The sequence below is a fragment of the Onthophagus taurus genome, chromosome 11 (genome assembly GCF_036711975.1).
Source record: "Onthophagus taurus isolate NC chromosome 11, IU_Otau_3.0, whole genome shotgun sequence".
Lineage (NCBI taxonomy): Eukaryota > Metazoa > Arthropoda > Insecta > Coleoptera > Scarabaeidae > Onthophagus > Onthophagus taurus.
Window position 1 is genome coordinate 22,146,909 of NC_091976.1, and position 20,582 is coordinate 22,167,490.

At 34.8% G+C, this 20,582-nt stretch overlaps 1 protein-coding gene across 2 annotated transcripts in view; it reads left to right on the forward strand.

Moving 5' to 3' along the window:
* LOC111418118 (chondroadherin) overlaps positions 1–13,590 on the forward strand; it is an 83,357-nt gene extending 69,767 nt beyond the window's left edge. For both annotated transcript variants that reach the window (XM_023050576.2, XM_023050575.2), the window contains 2 exons: positions 923–1,036; positions 11,789–13,590. In XM_023050576.2, coding sequence (XP_022906344.1) covers positions 923–1,036; positions 11,789–12,868 — 1,194 coding nt within the window. In that variant the 3' untranslated portion in view covers positions 12,869–13,590. The remainder of the gene's footprint in view (positions 1–922; positions 1,037–11,788) is intronic.
* Positions 13,591–20,582: the final 6,992 nt, after the last annotated feature.

Consider the following 20,582-nt stretch of genomic DNA (forward strand, 5'->3'; position numbering starts at 1 on the left):
TCACACGTCAAATCAGCGTAGCTGAGTATTCCTACTCCAAAATACATAAAAAATTCAAATTGAAATGAGAAAAGTTCTATTTCAGCATTAGTTTTATTGATTAAGTTGAATTCGATTTGATTTCTTTAATAAAACTGTTCTTAAATAAAATAGTTTGAAGTTATTAATTGAATTTTTTTGTTAGTAATCATAGTTTCCGTAAGATTAAAGACATTTTCTCTAAAACAAACCTACAAAGAGATTAATACCGTTTAATCTGAGCAAGTTTTTTCTACGTCCTTTTACTTATAATCATCCCTTGGGCCTCTTCTTGTCACGATGATAAAGAGACTCAATTTAAATTTTCGCTCAATTAATAACGGCGCTCGAGTAGTGATAGAGGACGACCACGGTGATCGCGAAGCTAATTAAAAATGTCAAACGAACAAGAACCGACCCGGGGTAAACCAGACTTCCAGTATCGTACCTCTCCCGGTGTTAATTTTCCTCGGATAAAAGTTCGAAATCTGTATAATTTTTCCGACCGAGAAACTTTTTGGTCTTTTGAATTAATTAGAATTTGCTTACTTACAGGGAGATTTAATTTTTTAAGGAATTAGATTAGTATTGACACCGGTGAATTAATAAACCAACACGCCCTTCCTGTGATCCTCAATTGTGTTTTCCACGGAACTGAGGCCATTTACCAAAACGATGATGACCCACCGAAGCGGTAATAATTCAACGAGAGGCCGTACTGTTTTATTCACCTGCCGCGCCCCTGAGGCCACTACATTTGATCCGGGACAATTTCTCTTTCGGTTGGCAGCAGCAGCAATGCTGTGCCACACGGAAAATTTACCGCATTCGCCTCATACATGCTTAACACAAAGATCTTGAAATTTAGCCGATTAAAAAAATCATTTTTTTCTTTGGTTTTCAGATGGTGAGCGTGTTGAGATCCACTACGGCACTCTTTTTGTTTCACGTCGCAGCCTTCAACATGTTACCACCGCCATCATGTCCGCCGGAATGTATCTGTCTCTCTCAGACACAGGTATTGAATGTGCATACTGTAACTCGTTTTGTGTCATGTACGACGTCCGATCCATCAATCATCAAATCGGATCTTCGTAACGAGATTTTAGATTCATTCTAATTAAAAGTTCAAATTTCAAATATGAGTCCGTAATACAAATTAGAATTACATGTTTATTATTAACAATGCGTGATTTTCCGATTTTGTATGCTTTTACGAGTAATTTTCCTTCATGAAAATTCATTGGCAAAACGCGGGGACAAAAATAAAATGTGCGGGCTTCCTATCTTTTGTATTTCGCAATAAATTGGTCGCAATAAAATAATGAAAAATAACATATTTCCGTTGGAAAATAAATTTATCTGCACTAGTGCTCATTTACATAATTGAATCTAAAGGAGGAAAATTTAAATTGTTTAATTCCACCTGGATAAATATACAAAACGGGCGTATTTAAACGTAACAATTTTGGAAATCGAATAATTAAATAATATGTCAAGACATAAAATAACGTTTTTTATTGTTAACCAATAATTATAAATATCAACATATTGAAAATTATAATTTAAATTAAAACTTTTTTATGAGATATACTTGTATAAACGATTTTTGAACGGTTCAAAACATTTCAATTTTCTCCACACTACAACAATATCGCCGAGTTGTACAATAAACAATACGGTCTCATTCAATTTTAAAGGGCAAACGGGCTTCAAAGTTTCGAATCCCACCATTGGTCATAAAAATTTCCAGCGGGTAGAGCTTTCCCCTGCGAAACTAATCGTTATTAAATTTTTGAAACGGTTACGATATATGTATTGGCACTGCCGGCGCTTGCGGAGCTTTCAGTTATTGATGGCGTCGTTTCGAAAGGTGCTAAAACCATAAAACTGAAATCGGATAATTCCACTTTAACTTTTTTCTACTTTGTACCGTTAATAATCGTAACAAGCTGAAAATTTTAAAATTAAAACTTGCCCCACTCAAATTAGTTCTCTCCTTTAAAGTATTATCTTCGTTCGCGTTATTCAACAACTATTTTAGGACGTTGAAAAGGTCCTTTTAAAACCCCCAAGGTGCCGTCCAAACACCATTCGAGCTCTCCGCGACTTCAAAAACTTGCTCGGAGATAAAATCCCGGGTGACAGTTTTACAACAAACAAATTTGCCAGAAACGAAAATTACATTAGGAGTTGCTAGAAACGGTTGTGACAGGTGAAAGCGAACTCTTCCGACGTCGACGTGCCAACAAAGTCTCTAGCACCTCGAGGGTGTAATTAAGGTATCGGCATCTTGGCCCTTTCGACTGAAAACAAGATCTCGCCGACCGCGGAGCGAAGTTTTTGCCCGCGGGGAGATCCACCTTAATTAGATCCCGTGGCGTCCGGGTTCGTATAAGAACCGATTGGAAATCAATAATCTGTATTTACAGCTGTTACGGCGTCCTAATTAAATTAGGGGTGCCCAGGTATTTCACACCTGGTCCAACGGACCCGCTTTGCCCTTTCCGATTGAGACTACGATCGATTATAGCCAAGGGAGTTAGTAAAAAATCTGATATATTACCCTTAATAAAAGAATTCAATAAAACTCATATTCTATTTAAAATTTAAATTTAAATGAATGTAAAGGTAGTAACAAAATTTAATCCGATTACACTTTTGTTTTAATATTTTAGGTCATAAACTGAAAATCTACGTTGGTATAAAATAACAAAACAGGTTAAAAAAATATTAATTATTGCGTAAACGGGTCTTTTGCCTGCAAAACCTTTTTATTTTATTTGTTTCGGTTGAAAATCCGCAACAAGCAGCCGTTGCATTTTTCGCTAAATTCTGTTTGCGATTCGGGAACCGTAATTATGAAAATGTGTACGTTATGCGCTGAAATTAATGCACGTGGGTCGCATTATGAATTATTACGATTGAATACGTCGCGCCTCATATACGACCCCTAATGTAAAATGTGTCATTTGCATTAAATGTCAGGCGAACGAACGAGCTCCATACATGCCAATCAAGTTTCGACCAATCACCGAAACATGTGTGGTTTACACGTTTATCGATTGTAACAACCGTCGATTACAATTTCTCTCGATATTGCATCTAATTTAATGGGTAAAAGTAAATCATCTTGTGCCAATCAACGCCAAATCACCCAAAATAAAATTATTTCAGTGCAACCATTTCTTTCCCCCGACAAGATAAAACGTATGTAAATATATTCGACCTGTACACTGAAGGGGCTATGTATTGAATAATGTATGGCTTTAGACGAAACGTCTTGATTTTCGGTTTGATTTTACTCCGCCGTCAATGTTTACACGTTTACTTTTGGTTATCAATCAATTTTACGTCACGAAACGACAGCATTCTATCTGTTTCGTAACTTTCCGAAACAGAATTCTTTTCAGTTGCTCCCCAACCACCAGAAACGTCACGTCTTCAACTAACTTAACACACAACTCAAACAATACCCAATAACGTCTATTTTCTTAGTTATTATTGGTTTTTAAAAACTGTTTGACCCCTATTACAAACCAACTTCTTTTCTTTATTATCGATCCATATCATTTCTTGGGTATTATAAAAGGTGATAAATTTGTTAATAATAACCACCTGCGAAGAAATACATCTTGAGAATCCAAGAAATGACGATCATAAAAATTATAAGCACGTTCGAAATGGTACGGCGCGGAATAAAAAGCTCGCAGCCGCGTCGGATTTCCGGATTCGAACCGAAAGTTCAAAACTCCAACGTGGAATTTTAACGTGGATCCGACAATGCAAGTTAGCATACGCGTTCACAAACTTGCGTACTACCCACCTATACTTCGTTTCCAACCAAAAAAGACATCCACCTCTTTAAGCTCGACCAACTACGTGTTCGTCGGAATATTCCTAGAATTGTTACACGGACGCTGTTGTTTCCGGTGGTTGTACAAACTGTAGAGAATTACTAACTCGATTAAACTGCGGCCAGAACTGGCGAACTATGCACCTTTCGGGATTTAATGGACTGAAGTTACCGGTTAATCGGTTATAGGTTACTGGAATTACCAAATTGGAAACGATTGATTTATATCTTTTATTTAAAAAATAATTATGTGGGAGGTGTAAAATTTAGTCGTAAATGTAGTAGTCATTTCGTTATAGGTAGATCGTAAATTTAATATACAACCGATCATTACATAAAAGGGTTCTTGGATTTAATCGGCTTATTACGATCTTGTTAATAGGTATTAGACCACTATCATTTAATTGTCTCTTTACAACCAAAAATAGTTTTTAGTTATAATAAATTTTAATTGCACTTCAAATGTTCTTCCGCTAGGTCACCTATATTCTAGTCTTTATTACTCTTTGCAAAGTTGAATTAACCCGAATTTCTGAATCATATGGAACATATGCAGGGTAACGTCGCGCAGATTTGGAAACATTCATTTCTTTACAATTCTAAAATATTTGTAGAAATGTGCTAGAAATCTAATTCACCTCAGTTATATGTACTCCGTCTTAAGAGACATACGGCTAAACCGAAATGTTTCTAGTTTCTAGTAACAATCTAACGCTAAATGGCAATTAAAACTAGAAGTATCCTCCTTGATTCATACATCGTATGGACAATGAATTGCATATTGGTTAAGTCACTATGTTATTATTAGAGCTCGGATTTTTATGCAATCAAATTATAGGAAATATGCAAAAAATATGCAAAAATATGTGGAAATATGCAAACATTTACCTTTCTTATAGTTGTTATCAATCTATTTTTGTCACATTTTTGTATATGTTTTGCACTTTTCACATGTTGTTCTATTTCGGACTTCCTCTCACACGTTATCTTAAAAAAGAATAATTAAAAAAGTTCGAACGAAAGTTCTATATAATTCTGAGACTATAAAACAGATTCGTATTTTTCATTGAAAACTCTAATTTTTAACTTAAATCTTTGGCTAAAACGCTACGACATAATTTTTAAAAAAATACTTACAACTTTGGCACAAGTTTTACAAAATAATTCCTCATTATTTAAATTTAGTTCGGGATAACTTTTTATCCACTGGGACACAATACACGATATTATTTTAGGCATTGTTGTTATAGATTGGTAGATTAATGTTCACTCACACTGAACACAGCCACAGTAACTATGGTTGGGGATTTCCTTAAACTTAAACTCAACAGCGCTAGGGATTCCCCGCATGTTTCTGTGAATCATTGTAAACAAGAAACCAACTCGCAATCAAAAATATCCTATATTGTGCTTTAAACTAAAAGGTATGTTCGCATTTTAAAAATCACCCAGTCATTATGTTTATTTTATTAAGCAACAAGAAACAAATCTAGTAAAATGACAAAATATGCGAAAATATGCAGTAACAGGCCAATTTATGCAACAATCAAAAAAATTGTAAAAATATGCAAAATATGCAATTTTTTTATTGTACCATCTGCCTTATTTTTATGTAATTCGCCCACAAACCAATTTTGAAAAAAATATTCCAGAAAATAAAGAAGATGCATTTTGCATAAAATCCGAGCCCTAGTTATTATCCATTGCTAATCTCATACCGGACTATGTTTATGACGTCTTTGCTGACTTAGGAAGAAACTCACTATCTTCAAGTCCACAAAAACTGTATTCGTAATGTCTGAGTAAATCAACATCCATTTCCATGTTGATCCACTTCCATTCTTCTGAATTAAAAAACTTAATACCTAAAATATCGGTAAACACGTCATGGAAATAAATGAAGATAAATCATCTTGAAGTTATTATGTTAGCTGCAGAAAGACCAAAATCAGCAAAGTCTGTAAATTCTAATAGACTAAATTCTAGTGTTTGAGAGACTGATGAATGCATGACATTAGATGATGACACCTTAGATGTTGGAATATATTTCAAAACTTCCATATCAAAATCTCAGTGTTGTTCCAGTTTATTAGTACTTCCTGCTTTTTTACATCTGGTATGAATGAAAACAAATCCAATTGCAAAGGTATAATGTCTACTTTAAGACTCTTGAAGTTTTCGGTATGATTTGTAGAAATAGTAGTGTTGAAATCAAGTTTTGACATGTTCCAGTATTTCTTTTATAATTCTGAAAATGTGTAGCGCTATCATTGCATTAGTTGTTAAAATCTTTGAAGTCAGATGTTCAAAGACAGGTTTTCTTTGTTACAGAACCTACCTATTGCAACCAGTCCTTAAGAATCATTATTTAGAAAACAGGACATTCTGCTAAATCAAAATGGCGTAAACGACATTTACTTAATTTCCCAGGAAACACAAAGATCTTTCATCAAGTGACCATTTTGGGGTTTATGCCGTTTTAGCTTGGCAGTGACAAAATTTGTGATTAAGGGTGTGTTTACGTTGGAGCTGCGATAAACGATAATAGCGACGATACTACCAAAACAACGAAATTGTTGTCATAGTTTTATATGCAGGTGGTTATATTGGAACGAGACCTGTGATAAACAATAAGAGCAACAATGAGAGCAGCGATAAGAGCTGCGCAAAATGAATTGAAAATGATTTTTCAGAACAAATCTGTTGTGGTGATTTTTATCTTTTTGGTCCCACAAGGGAGATCTAACAAAAATTTCACTAATTAAACAGTCGACATCCATGCCGACCATACCTGATAATAGGAAAGGCTCTTCTCGTTAGTCGGCTGTCAAGCGTGTGAGAATTCGTCGCCCCAATATATACACCTGTATATAAAACTATGACAACAATTGCGTTGTTTTGCTAGTATCGTTTATCGCAGCTCCAACGTAAACGCACCCTTATTTGCTTACATCCTGGAAATATTTCAATGACAATCTAAATATTCCTTGGAAATCATTGTCATGAGTTGACGAATTTTAATTTTGATTTTATTGATGGTTTATTCCTTTCTTCTTTGGTCATGTATAACTACTTAACTAGACTGACACTACTTTAGAGTGAATTAATCAAATTTAACGTGTTTGAAATTGCTAGTATTTGTAAAAGGTTGATTTGGAATATTTATATTTTTACAGTAGTTTCAGTATTTGAGTGCGAGTAAATCGTTGAAGTGAGATAGGCGAATTCATGACATCAACGACTCTGGATACCAGATCGCCAAAGAGAAAGTACAGGGTGTCCCAATTTCGATGTCCGCATAGGCTATCTCCGAAACTAAAAGAGATAGAAAAAAAGTAGCTTACATGTCATGATCTCGTTTTTCGAGAAAATGCTAATGCCGAAAACTCCGAACAGCTATCGTCTTTTGTTTTCGCCCTATCGGCAAAAACTGAAAATTTTGCAAAAACGACAATCGCGAATATCTCACTTATTATCAAAGATGGAGTATTATAAATAAAACATTATATGGGCAACTTTTTACGAAGAATTCAGTGGCGTAGGTAGAATTTTTTTCCCATCTTTTATTTTCGAGATTTGAGACATAACTTTATTTTTTTAAATGGAAACCATAGTTGGCTATGACCTAAAATAATTTGTTATTTTCTTCTGATAACAAATATATATACTTTGTGGGGTATATTTCTTATAGTTATTGAATAATTAATAAAAATTCATTTTGTTTTATCTAAAACTAATGTATGTATTTAAAAGTTAATTTTGCTATGGTGATAACCATACATACTATGATGGAACATAATGTATCAAATAATTGCCAAAGTTTGTATTTAAAAATTCGATAACAACTCTGGCATTATGAGCTGGTATGATGCACCAGCATGTTAGGTGTCAAAGTGTAACAAAACTAAATAAAACTTTACAATGAACTTCGAAAATTATGAAAATGTAACATAATGGAATGCTATATGTTATCAGATAAGAATGCGACGTTAGCCGCGGAATTATATTTCACAAGGTATCCGGAAAGAAGACAACCGCACGTAAGAACCTTCAGCCGGTTAGCAGAAAATTTAATAGATTTTTGGTCCATCCCCAAACCACGTGCAAAAACATACCAAAATGGCCTGCAAGAGGATGAAGTCAATGTGTTGGCTTCACTTGCGATAAATCCATCAACATCTTGCAGAGAAACAAGACGTCTGACCCAAAAACCGCTGCTTCCGAATATGAAAGAAAAATATATATAAACCATACAAAGCGGGCCTAACTCATTATTTACGTGCAGGAGATGTCAATCTAAGATTAGAATTTTGTAGATGATATTTAGAAAAATTAAATAATCTGCTGTTTGTTCAAAATGTCATCTGGACCAATGAAGTCTCTGAGTGTTCAAAGAAGGTTGAGGTTCAATGTATGGTGTGCCCTTTTAGATAATAGAATGTTGGCATATAGTATCTACCATAAAAACTTAAACTCAGGTAATACCTCAATATATCAAGGCAGCACATTGTGCCTTTGGTCGACAATTTGCCATTAAATAAGTCTCAAATGATATATTTTCAATATGACGGAGCACTAGCACATAATGCCAGAGTTGTCAGTGAATTTTTAAATACTACTACAAACTTTGGCAATAATTGGAAACAATGGGCACGTTCAGCCGGTGTCAACTGTTAAGTTGCTATATTAGCAGTCGCGGCTGAACGATATGCTAAGTCAGCGCTGTTACGCAGCAGTTTAGTAAATATCTCAGCGTAAGTAATCTGCGCTTAGTTTGTCAGCGGTTGTGAAATTCTAGGTTAGGATTAATATTTTTTGTTTCTTCCCTTTAATTTTGAAAACTGGCAGAACTGTATAAAATGAGCCTTAAAATCAACATCATCATCCATTATCTCTTGTAATAACACAAAATTTTCAAAAATATTATTGTTGGCCATAGTTTTAGGTTATGCTGAACTGCTAATTCTCAATTGCTTGTTCAGCCGATTTCGTTCCGCTGTATTAAAGCTCATACAACTAGCTGACTGATTTAATTCAACTGTTGACACCTGCTGAACGCACCCAATGTTTTCCATCGTGGCATTGTTATCACCATAACACCATTAAGTTTTAAATACATACAATAGTTTTAGAAAGAACAAAAAAAATTGATACATTATGTTCCATCATAGTATGTATGGTTATCACCATAGCAACATTAACTTTTAAATACATACATTAGTTTTAGATAGAACAAAATGAATTTCTGTTAATTATTCAATAACTATAAGAAATATACCCCACAAACTATATATATTTGTTATCAGAAGAAAATAACAAATTATTTTAGGTCATAGCCAACTATGGTTTCCATTTAAAAAAATAAAGTTATGTCTCAAATCTCGAAAATAAAAGATGGGAAAAAAATTCTACCTACGCCACTGAATTCTTCGTAAAAAGTTGCCCATATAATGTTTTATTTATAATACTCCATCTTTGATAATAAGTGAGATATTCGCTATTGTCGTTTTCGCATAATTTTCAGTTTTTGCCGATAGGACGAAAACAAAAGACGATAGCTGTTCGGAGTTTTCGGCATTAGCATTTTCTCGAAAAACGAGATCATGACATGTAAGCTACTTTTTTTCTATCTCTTTTAGTTTCGGAGATAGCCTATGTGGACATCGAAATTGGGACACCCTGTACACAAACATTAATGTTTATGGCTATACAAGGTCTTCTTTCACCTTATTTGTAAAGTACTTTTTGCAAATAACATATCAGATTTTTACATTCTATGTGGTCACAGAAATCTACAACCTCACTCTGATAATGTAGATTGATTTTGATCTCTTCTAATATGTTGCCCTCACAACGTTCAGAAGTGTACATACATAGTATAAAGTCTGCAAAGTTCCAGCAATCAAAATGCTTTTTTTTAGTTTGTTCTTAATAATTACTATTCTGCGAAGTATACTTTATCAAAATTTAGAATGGTTAAAATTAATAAATAAATGAGCACCTAACCTGTATCAGCCAAGATAGATTTACCAAGCTGTACAGTCTCTTCTATATTCTTAAATGTACCGTTACTACCATAACATTCTTCAGAAATAACGTAGGAACTAAAAGAATCTTGCATTGAGTCTTTTATGTCAGAATAATCATTAACATATTTGTATACTACAATTCAGTGTTGTACTTCAAAATATTTTAGTAATTTTTTTTGGCAATATTATTGTTGTGTAAAAGTAGGTTCAATTAATCTCAAAGAGATTTCAATTGAACATTAAAGACACACAAAGTAGGAAACACAAATCGTTGTAAAGAAAAACTTCTAATAGTGTCTTTAAGTCCCAGATCAACAGTTAAAGAAAATTTACTGAGTTCATCAGACATTGATATAAATAACTTTAAAGGAAACGTCTATAATACCTTAATATTAACTAATTAATTAGTACAAACACAAATCTTTAACAGTTAAATCTATATACTGTATATATCAATCAATATGTATATGTGTATAGATATTTGAGCTAATATTATACTATATGGAGTATGTAATATTGTGTTGGGTAATATTGTCTGGATATGTAATGAATACGATCGTAAAAGACTCGGCGGATAAAAAACTTTTAATCAAGTCTAAATTATGTAGACGAACGTCAAAGTTTCCAAGTAGCGATGAAGTATACTTTTAATTAAGCCCTTTGGCTGCTCCAAAACAGGACGGCAATTATTGCATCGCCTGCATATTATGCCATCGTAGCGTTTCTACAGCCCTACGGGTCTATGGTAAACATAACCCAGCAATCCACTTACCCACAATTCCGGTATGTACCGACGATAGAGGTTACATAAACAACGGCACATTAATATAGGTCGGTGATAAAGATTAATTCCTGGATTCCCTAAGTCGTGTAGGAATAGCGGTTTAATTAATAGAAGCTTAGTTATAAGTAATAACAAAACGAAAAGTGCTATTAGGAGAGACATTAATTTAGAGTGAAATAAATGTTTTGTCGTATTAAAAAAAAGCGTTAAACAATTCGTGTAGTGAGTGGAGTTGATTTCCGAGTCCGCGACTGAATTTTGCATAAATCCGAAAACCAGAACTCAATTACAAAACAATTCACGGACAACGAACGCGAGATAGCATTAACAGGCCAAACGTCGGCCTTTAATTACTAAAAATAAATAATTTACCCGGTACATAAACGGCGCGTGTAACACAAACGGCCGCATGTGTGGCGCAATTCTTTCACCATTCTCCCAACAATACAATATTGATATTTTATATCCTGCGAGCTTGTTTCGTCAATACACACTAATGTAAATTGCGGAAATAGACTTGATTATTGTGGTAGTAATATCAACAGTGTTTATCATATTTTGTGGACTGCAAAATACCACAAACTCACATTGTGAAATGTTAATTCAAAAACCAAATACATATAGACAGGAGTTTTCAGGAATAAGGATTTAAAAACATTTGTAGAGAATTCTTAGGTAAGTTTTGAAGTGTATCTTTGAGTAAAATAAAGAATAAGTACCAAAATGTAAAGAAATACATTATATGCATTTGAACAAACCCTTCTCTGCGGTAAAACCTGCATAGAATAATGCGAAACCGTAGTAAATCCGGCAGCACTTACGCGCACGTCGCTTTTTTTTGCTGTCGGAAATCTCACCAAAGCCCTGTAAGGGTTGGTTCCCACGTAACGTTTTTACTGTTGTACCGCACACGTCTCTGCAAAGCCGGAAACGGGTGCGGCGTTTCCTTTTTCCTCTCGTCGACCCCGGCTCTAAACTAGGTCGACATCTTCTGTACACAGCCGCGTTTCCTCGTTTCGGGGTTAACATTGACACCGTTCGCCCCGAAACGTGTATATCTACGCCTCTATACCAGCTAATCCTAACTTAACTTGTTGGCAGGTGCTGTGTAACTCAGGAGGATTGACGGAGATACCAGTAAAGCTGCTACCAGCGTCTGTGGAGCACTTGTCGCTCACGAGGAACCACTTCCCTTTGATACGAAGCGACGCTTTCTCCGGATTACGACAGTTGAAAAAACTCAGCCTGGACGGGAACAACATATCAATTATAAAGCCGTTTGCGTTTCGTGGATTGCCCAGATTAAGGGAGATTTCGATTCAGCAAACTCCACTTGCGACAGTCGCCCAATTTTCCTTCGCCGGGCTCCAGAATATAACCTCAATTTATCTCAGCCATAATAAAATTAAAAGGGTCGAAGGGTACGCTTTTGCCGGCACAACTAATTTAAAATTACTAGTCCTAACCAACAATCCTATTTTTAAACTCGAATCGAACGCATTCTCGGGTTTAACAAACGTCGAAAAGATAACATTTCCCTCGGGAATACGTTCGATAGAACCGGACGCTTTTAACGGTTTAGAGTCAGTGGGTTTCCTTAAATTAGCTTATATGGATCTTCAATCATTGAAAGAAGGTACTTTCCGCGGACTTACAAGCGTCGGAGTACTTTCTATTCAAGAATCCGATTTAGGAATTATCCAAGTAGGAGCTTTTGAAAGTTTAACTTACATTAACAATCTTAATTTTCTCAACAATAAAATAGATTGTATACAAGAACTTAATTTATTACCGGAGGATCACATCAAAAACTTAAAGTTTCAGGGAAATCATATTTTAGAGATTCCTAAAACGGAATCTCTCATGTTTGCCGTTGAAAAGCTTTCAGTCACTGCCAATCACTTTCCATGCGATTGCCATATCCATTCTTTAGCGATGGGACCTTTCGCAAACGGGTCCGGATTTGATTTTTTAACAAAGAATTTTTGTATTTCACCTTTGGAATATAATGGAAGACCCATGAGCGATTTGGATTTAGAAACTATCGGAAGGTGTCAAGAAGAAGTTACACGAGGAAACTTAGAAGCTGCTAAAGACTCTAACACTGCCTCAATTTCCAGTGTTGATGAGGTAATTATCTTGTGTTACATACTGATTATTGTAGTGTTTATGTTTAGGTGAGAATAAATTTAAAGTGATTGAACTGTTATATAACGATTACTATTTCCACATAAATTAATTTATTCATCCTCTGTTATTCATTGTAGAATCGAAGCTTTGTATGTATAAACCTGAATGTTAAATGTAGAAAAAAACTTGAAGCAAGAAAAATGTACAAAGGTCTAAATTCTATCGTGGTCAAAATTACGCAAAAACATAATAGAAATTATATCAAAATGTACTTAATTTAACATGTAGATAAATCGTGTATATTTAATCGTCATATTAACAGTACTTTGGCGAGAAATGAATAAGGGTGCTAAATATTAACGATTCTCGATTTATATTTTAAGCATTTATGTGTCGTGCAATAAAACTGCCAATTAAATTATATCCAATTGTAAGATAAGTAAACGTACGAGTGAATGTAAATATAATTGTAGATTAGGAAACATCTCTAAAAATAATATATCCATATAATACGTCCATGAAATGTGTGAATGATCTTTGTTTTCACACTAATTACTTTGTGATTCAAATTTATTTCCCTACTTAATGATTCCTTCATAATTTACTCTTGCACTGAATGAAATAGTATGCGAGTGCCTAATAAAACAATTATGAATAAATGGCCATATCTTGTAAATAATTATGTAAATATAATCAACTATAGCGGTGTATATCGACTTATAGTAAAAATGTGTTCTGTTGTATACTGTCTAATAAACGAATTTTTAACTATACGTTTAAGCGATTTTATTCCGTCCTATTTTCTCGTCAACTAATGCCAAAGTAAAAGGGGGTAGTTCTTCCGCTAAGGGCGTATTATCGAGGGTCGGTTGCATTTCGTTTAAAAAGTTGCTCGACGCAGCCCCTCTTTTGTAGTGGAAAATATGGAAATTTTAACACAAATTTAGAAAGTTTGTCCAATTTAAGAAGAGCTCGCATTTTATCTCCAACGCTAGGAGAATATTGTGCCCCGGGGGCCTGTGAAGTCAGAAATCGCCGTAATGGTATGCGGCAGTTATCCCACTAGGGTCTATATAGACCATTTAAGAGCAATAGGAACGTGTCTTAGAGAAATTCTATTTCCTTCATTCCAATTAATAGTTATTCTCTTGCTGATTGCATACATCCATTGCAACTTAATTAAACGATATTTTCTCACATTTAAATTTATATTCACTTTTATATGGTGATATCATGAACAAATTGTTTAAAATTTACAATTTAAATGTTACAAACTTAAATGTTTTCTTAATTGTAAAAACTCTTACTTGAATGACGAAGTTTCAAGGTTTCCAGTATCAGTTGTAAGTCTATTTAATTTGTAAATGGAAAGATTTTCAGTAATCATTAAATCATGCATTTTGTAAATTTCAAGAAAAAGACCACTTTATCTTCTACAAATTTGGACGTTATCTAAGAAGAAATCATTTTTGCCAAAACAACGTAAGTACTTTTTTAATTATTATCCCATTCCTAAATAGATTTTAGATACAATCAAAATTAAATAAAAAAAGATTATATCATGTTGCTGTCTTATCACTATTAATCATATATTAAACCTGCACCGCTAAAATTGTTTACTAGCTACAGTTCCTGGAGGAGACGATAAAAATTTACGAACTATCGTAATGAGTTCCTTGTACCTTAATCTATTGTTGTGCCACCACAACAACGGATTTTCTGAAAGCTGTACTTTTTTATAGTTATTATAATCCACTGAAAGAAGTTTTAACTTTGCAGTATTGGGACATGTGGTATATTGATCGTATTTCTTACTACTTATACTAGAAACATTTTTAAAAGCAGCGGCTTATTTTATAAGATAATTGACTCTCCCTAGTTGTCTATGTTATCTCTGCGCAAAAGCACTTAAACTCTTGCCAAAAACTGGCTCCAACGTACTTCTACTATCCAACCATAACCCAAGGCTCCTCATTTTAGACATCCATACCTTCGCAACCTCTCGATAAAAAAAATTGGGGTAAAGTTTGTTCTAGACTGACATCGCGTCTTTAATCCTTTACACAGGTAAAATAAAGACGCGACAACCAGTCTAGAACACACACTATCTTTTCCGATTGGATGAAATCCTCCTCTCCCCGCATGACTTATTTCTGTTTTTTTAAATTTATAATTCGTTTAAATCGCTCTAAAAAGTAGAGAGTAAAATAGAGAGAAATAACTTCAAAGAACTAATAACAGGATCCAACAAACGCAATTATTTGACATATTTTGTTTAAAACCGCATTGAAATTCACCCAGCTGTTTTCGACATACCGCATCCTACTAAACCGTGCTTTTCCGCGAAGCTATATGGAATATCGGAAAAATAAAATATGCTTCTTTTTCATCGAGCGGTTGCGAAGATATCGATTTCTAAAGTGAGGGACCTTGACTTTTGGCACTGATAGTAGGCGTATACAACGCTTGTCTAATGGACCAATAAAGGTCTTTATTCCTTTATGTAGGTAAAATAAAGGCGCGACGTTTAATCTAGAACACATACCAGTACTATCTTTTCCGATTGGATGAAACCATCCTCTCCCCGAATGACTTATTTCTGTTTTTTTTTAATTTATAGTTCGTTTAAAACGCTCTAAAAAAATTAGAGAGAAATAACTTTAAAAAACTGATAATGGAACCCGACAAACACAATTGTTTGACCTATTTTATTATGTCCTTGACTTTTGGCACGGATTATTTCTCATGTGTCAAAGGTATAGGTTTTCACAAAATAAGAAAAAAACCTGCATATCTCATTACATACCACCAATTGTCATGCTGCCGGTCATCTTGTTGAAAGCGATATCAGTATGGCCAAACACTTTTCAAAAAGCGCAACAAGGGGTAAGATCAAGCGGGGTGATTGTGACACGTTTTAGCAAAGTTTACGTTTCGGTGCTAGTAACATCCGGATTTTTCAATATTTTCAATTCAAATTTTTACCACATATTCTTCATACATTATATTACTAAGTAGCATAAGCATCTTTACTATTTTCTAATTATGTCAATTTGTTTTATGTTCTACTAAACTAAATGTAAAGTGTCACATTTCCCCAATACGTAGGGGTGAATGTGACATCATTCTAGAGTGATTGTGACATTAACTAAAAAGTCTACCTGTGTCAAGTACTTTATTATTCAGGGTGTTTGTGACAATTTTGTACATAAAAGAACAATTTTTGCATTAGTAGGCACTATTATTCATAGAACAATAGAAAAATAAAAACTTAAAGAATAAAATATTGTATCTCTAATTTATCTGTCAAAAATCTATCTCATCCCTTGTTGGATAACATTGGGGTCTGGTAAAACACCCAGTATTTGGTCTAACGTTCACGTTTACTTGAATCAGTACTTTGCAAGCCCATTATTTTTACTTCCTTATCGGTATCTATTCCAAATTGCACGCAACAAACATATCTATCATTTATTGACTTTCTTTTGCCACCTTTAAATTTTACAAGCAAATATGTCCCAGTTTGTATGTTTTCATCATTTGGTTTCTCCATTTCAATAAAGTCTTCCTTTAGTTCTTCAATTTCTCTATCTCCAGACTCTACCATTATTTCTTTTTCTTCTAATTCTATATCACTTTCATCATCTTGGTAATTTTCTATTATTTTCTTAGTCTCAGAATTTTTATTTTTCAATTTTTTTTTCGTTTCTCAAGTTTAGCAAGTGCATCAACATTTTTTTTTCTTTTTCGTATCTTGAATTATTAATGTATTCCTCTTTAGTAATAATTTACGATGTATTTATTCGTCGTTTGACTCGATTAATAGCAGTTTCAGAAGGACATGCTACTTTCAAAAGAATACTTCAACACTTTTTCCGGGTTAATGATGATTGTTCATCATCATTACAATTTGTTGAGGAATTTGCTAAACTCGGGGATGTGGAAAATTCTATGGGTGCTTTCTGGTTTGATTCATTTAGACGTATCTGGTTCATTCCACGTATTTTTTATACCTTTCCAATTTTTCAGGATGATAGGTTGATTCATCAATAGCTTCGCTATTAACTCCAGAGATTGTAGGATCTTAAATTACACGTTTTTTGAAGCCCTTCATAATTGTATCCCTTTTAATAGTTCTCCAGGCATTCCCTATAAGATCAGAAAATGTGCTGTTCGAAAGTTTTTGGCCGATATGATTTCTGGCCCATTCTTTCAGAATGAAGTCCCACTTGGGTTTCAGCCTCCTAAAAACTGTTACGTCAAGTGGTTGTAAGATATGACTCGTATGGGGAGAAAGCTTAAGTATGACCACATTATTATCCATAGCTAATTCGATTAAATTCAACCCAACATGAGAAAGGGCCTATGATATATCAGCAGACATGGATACTCCTTAACATTTTTTAAAAAACAGTTTTGAACCCACGAAAAGAATGCGGCTTCAGTCATCCATCCATTTTCTGTAGCAAAGTATGCTGTGTTTGAAAAAGCTTCTTCACCTGGAAGCATGCTGTCCCATATTCTTTTACCTTGATGTATTATTGCAGGAGGCAAATATTCACCAGCAGCGTTTACACATGCCAAAACTATGGTTGTGGTACGACTTCCTGTAATTCTCTTTGCTGGGATTCCTTTCTGACAAACCACCTTTGTAAAGCCAGGATCAGTACAAAATCCGGACTCGTCACAATTCCATATGTTATGAGGTTTGTCAATTCAATTTTTTCTAAATTTTTCATAAAAGTCTTGAATGATAAACGGATCATCTGCTTGGCATGCTCTAGCTCGCTCAACTCTTTCAAGCTTTTTCAAGGATAACCGATGACGATTCTTGAAACCTTGCCACTAATCATTTCCTGGGCATCTTTGAAAGGAGTTTTGATTAATTTTTTAATTACATATTTTGCAACAACATTTTTCACTTCTTCTTTGGATAGACCGATTCTCCATTCATTCATGATTTTTAACATTTTAACTAGATGCGTTTCTTGCTGTTGGCTTAAAGCAATTTTTTCCATAAGTTGCAGTATTAGTATAAGTTACTCTTATTAAAATCCCTATATAATTGGATTGTTTCCATGCGGTATAACTAACTCGAAAGCAGAACCGGTAACTGATTTTTTGTATCACATTCACCCCACAACTTTAAATAGTACTGGGGTAAATGTGATATACAAGTTTTTAAATATTTTTAACAATTTTTTACAGATTTATATTATCGGAGTCTTACAGTAAAATATGTAACAATGGTGGTAATAATTTACCTGCTACAGAAACGCGGTAACAAACTTTGAAATTTGTATCCAAGGAAACGCTTAACCCTACTTTTAGAGGTTATGAACTCTATCATGAATGTTGTTGCAATTAATAAATTTTAACATGTTATCAATTAAAGTCCATTAAAGTAAAAATACATACTATTTATAATTTTTCAGCTGGTCTCACATATACCCCGCTGTCACATTCACCCTGATCGACCCTAACATATTCTATGACGTAAGATTACCAATGGCAGTGAGAACATACATCGTGGGATACGCCAACGTTCTTGCCACCATTGTTCTAGTTACAACTACCTATCAGAAATGGAAATTAATAGGATAATGAGATACATTTTTCCTTGATCATGGTTTGCCACTTGCAACTAAGGAAATCCTGAAATCTTCGATATCAACGATATTGATGCTGCAAAAATTACCATCCACTTTGGTGTGATCATTAATCGCAATGTTTCGTTCACAAAATAGATACAGAATAAATGCATACCAATAGGATCAATAGTAAAGCAGGATCAAGTATAATCATACAACCCAACCCAACCCAACGTAGAGACAATGCGATTTTTTGATTTTTTTTTCTGTCATGTTCATTTATCCTATAGATTACTATCAACCATCCGGAAATAGATTTGAAGTTCCTCGCAACCTTGTGGTACACGTAGCTTCCAAACTTCACTAATAACTTAATTAACCTAATTACATTTCAATCAACCGTGCTGGAAGGACATGGTATGATATTGTTTATTCCTGTGAGGGGGATATTAGAGAGGTTCCATTATAGGCGGCTCACATCTGTTTGGTCATCACGATGCCCTTTGTTCGAAAGCTACCTTAACGTTACGTTGTTATCCTTTGATGTCATTTGTGATATTTGAACCGTATATGAAAATTGATACTACGTCAAGGGAAGATGTTTACGAATTCTAGTTTTGTCTATTTATATATAGGAAACTATTAGATAAACCGTTCGATATTGCATTCTATTCTACAAGCTAAAACTAGTAAAGATAAGATCCATTTGCCAATCAACGCCACACGAGGAGGAAAATACGATGGTAGGTTATCCGAGGTTCGACAGAAATCCCACGGGAACGTCTCGTTTCCCTTGTTCCCGAACACCGAAACGCGCTCGCCGTTCGTAATATTCGGGCGGCGGACGAGGGTCAACAACATCTGGGTCACGTCTGAGCTATATTCACACGGGTATTCGTGTAGTTATTCATTGTTATGCCCTGCGATGATATGCGGCTACCGGTTCCCCGTTTGCAAGAGCGGCTGAACCGATAACTTTGCTTGCTTGCACAGCAGGACGTCGGTCGAGTGAACCAAAATCGACCATCGGGCCAAATCGCCATGTACTAAAATCGGCTCTCGCACGGCCAAACACATATTTTTGTGTATCGGTGACGTCGCCGCGGACCTTCCTGTTACGTGTTTGTTTTGGCGACGGATCCAAATCCGTTTTTAGAAAAGGGGATGAAGCCGGGAAGATTAACTCAACCCAGATTTTTTATTAACCCTCCTACGTTCGGTCAAACTTTTATGATAACCTTATATAAAGTGTATCGGAGATTGAGTGAGTTGTAAAAAAAATGGATATGGGGGCGTTTTATTTTTACTGAAAAATGTATAAAATGTGAACGTTACAAGAATATTTTTAGCGTATTAAATTAAGGTTGGGCAGATTACATAAACGTATCAAGTATTTAGATGAATTGAAGCCGTTTAAGTTTTTGACGTAAACGAGACCCGCGTATAAATCCCCATCAAACAGGTCATAAATTACTAACTATCGGTGGACTTAACCGACTCGGACACTAGACAGGACAAACCCATAAAGCTTTAATGCCTGTCGTATAGGGATTCCGCTTCCAAGCTTCCGCTCACGATTTGATCTCCTTAATTCCCGACCTCTTAGCTGCGTGTTAACTGACAGAGGTCACTGGCTAACGCCGAACTTCTTATCCGTTCAGCTGTAGCGAGAAATTCAGGATAAATTAGGTTATTGGAGAGCTGTTGTTTCGGCAGGCCATTCGTAGAAAGTGGCGCAAATCGAATTTGTGGGATGGAGGCGCTGAGAAACAGTGTTGCCAACCACGCGCCAGGAAATAAACTTCGGAATTCTCTCCTTCGAGCTGTGGCCAACGCACGTACACAAAAGAAAAACAAAATTTACCAGTGTTGTCTTTGCTATGTTGTCGGGGAAACTCTTCGATTACCTCCCGGACTTTTATGATTCCATTGAATCTATATGGGAGGGGTAATGTTTATGTGGTACAAATTGCTCGGGTGTAAAAAGAAACTCGCTCGAGGAACACCTCGTCAATACTAAGTAGCCAATTTCATGAAGGTTATTTCGTTTAAGATAGGTGATGTGGAAAAGCTAAGAAATTTTCCAATTTATTATTTTATATAAGAAAATAGATATATTCTTAAAGTGAATTCTGGTTATCTAAGAGTTTTAACCTCAAGAAGTAGAGTTGGTC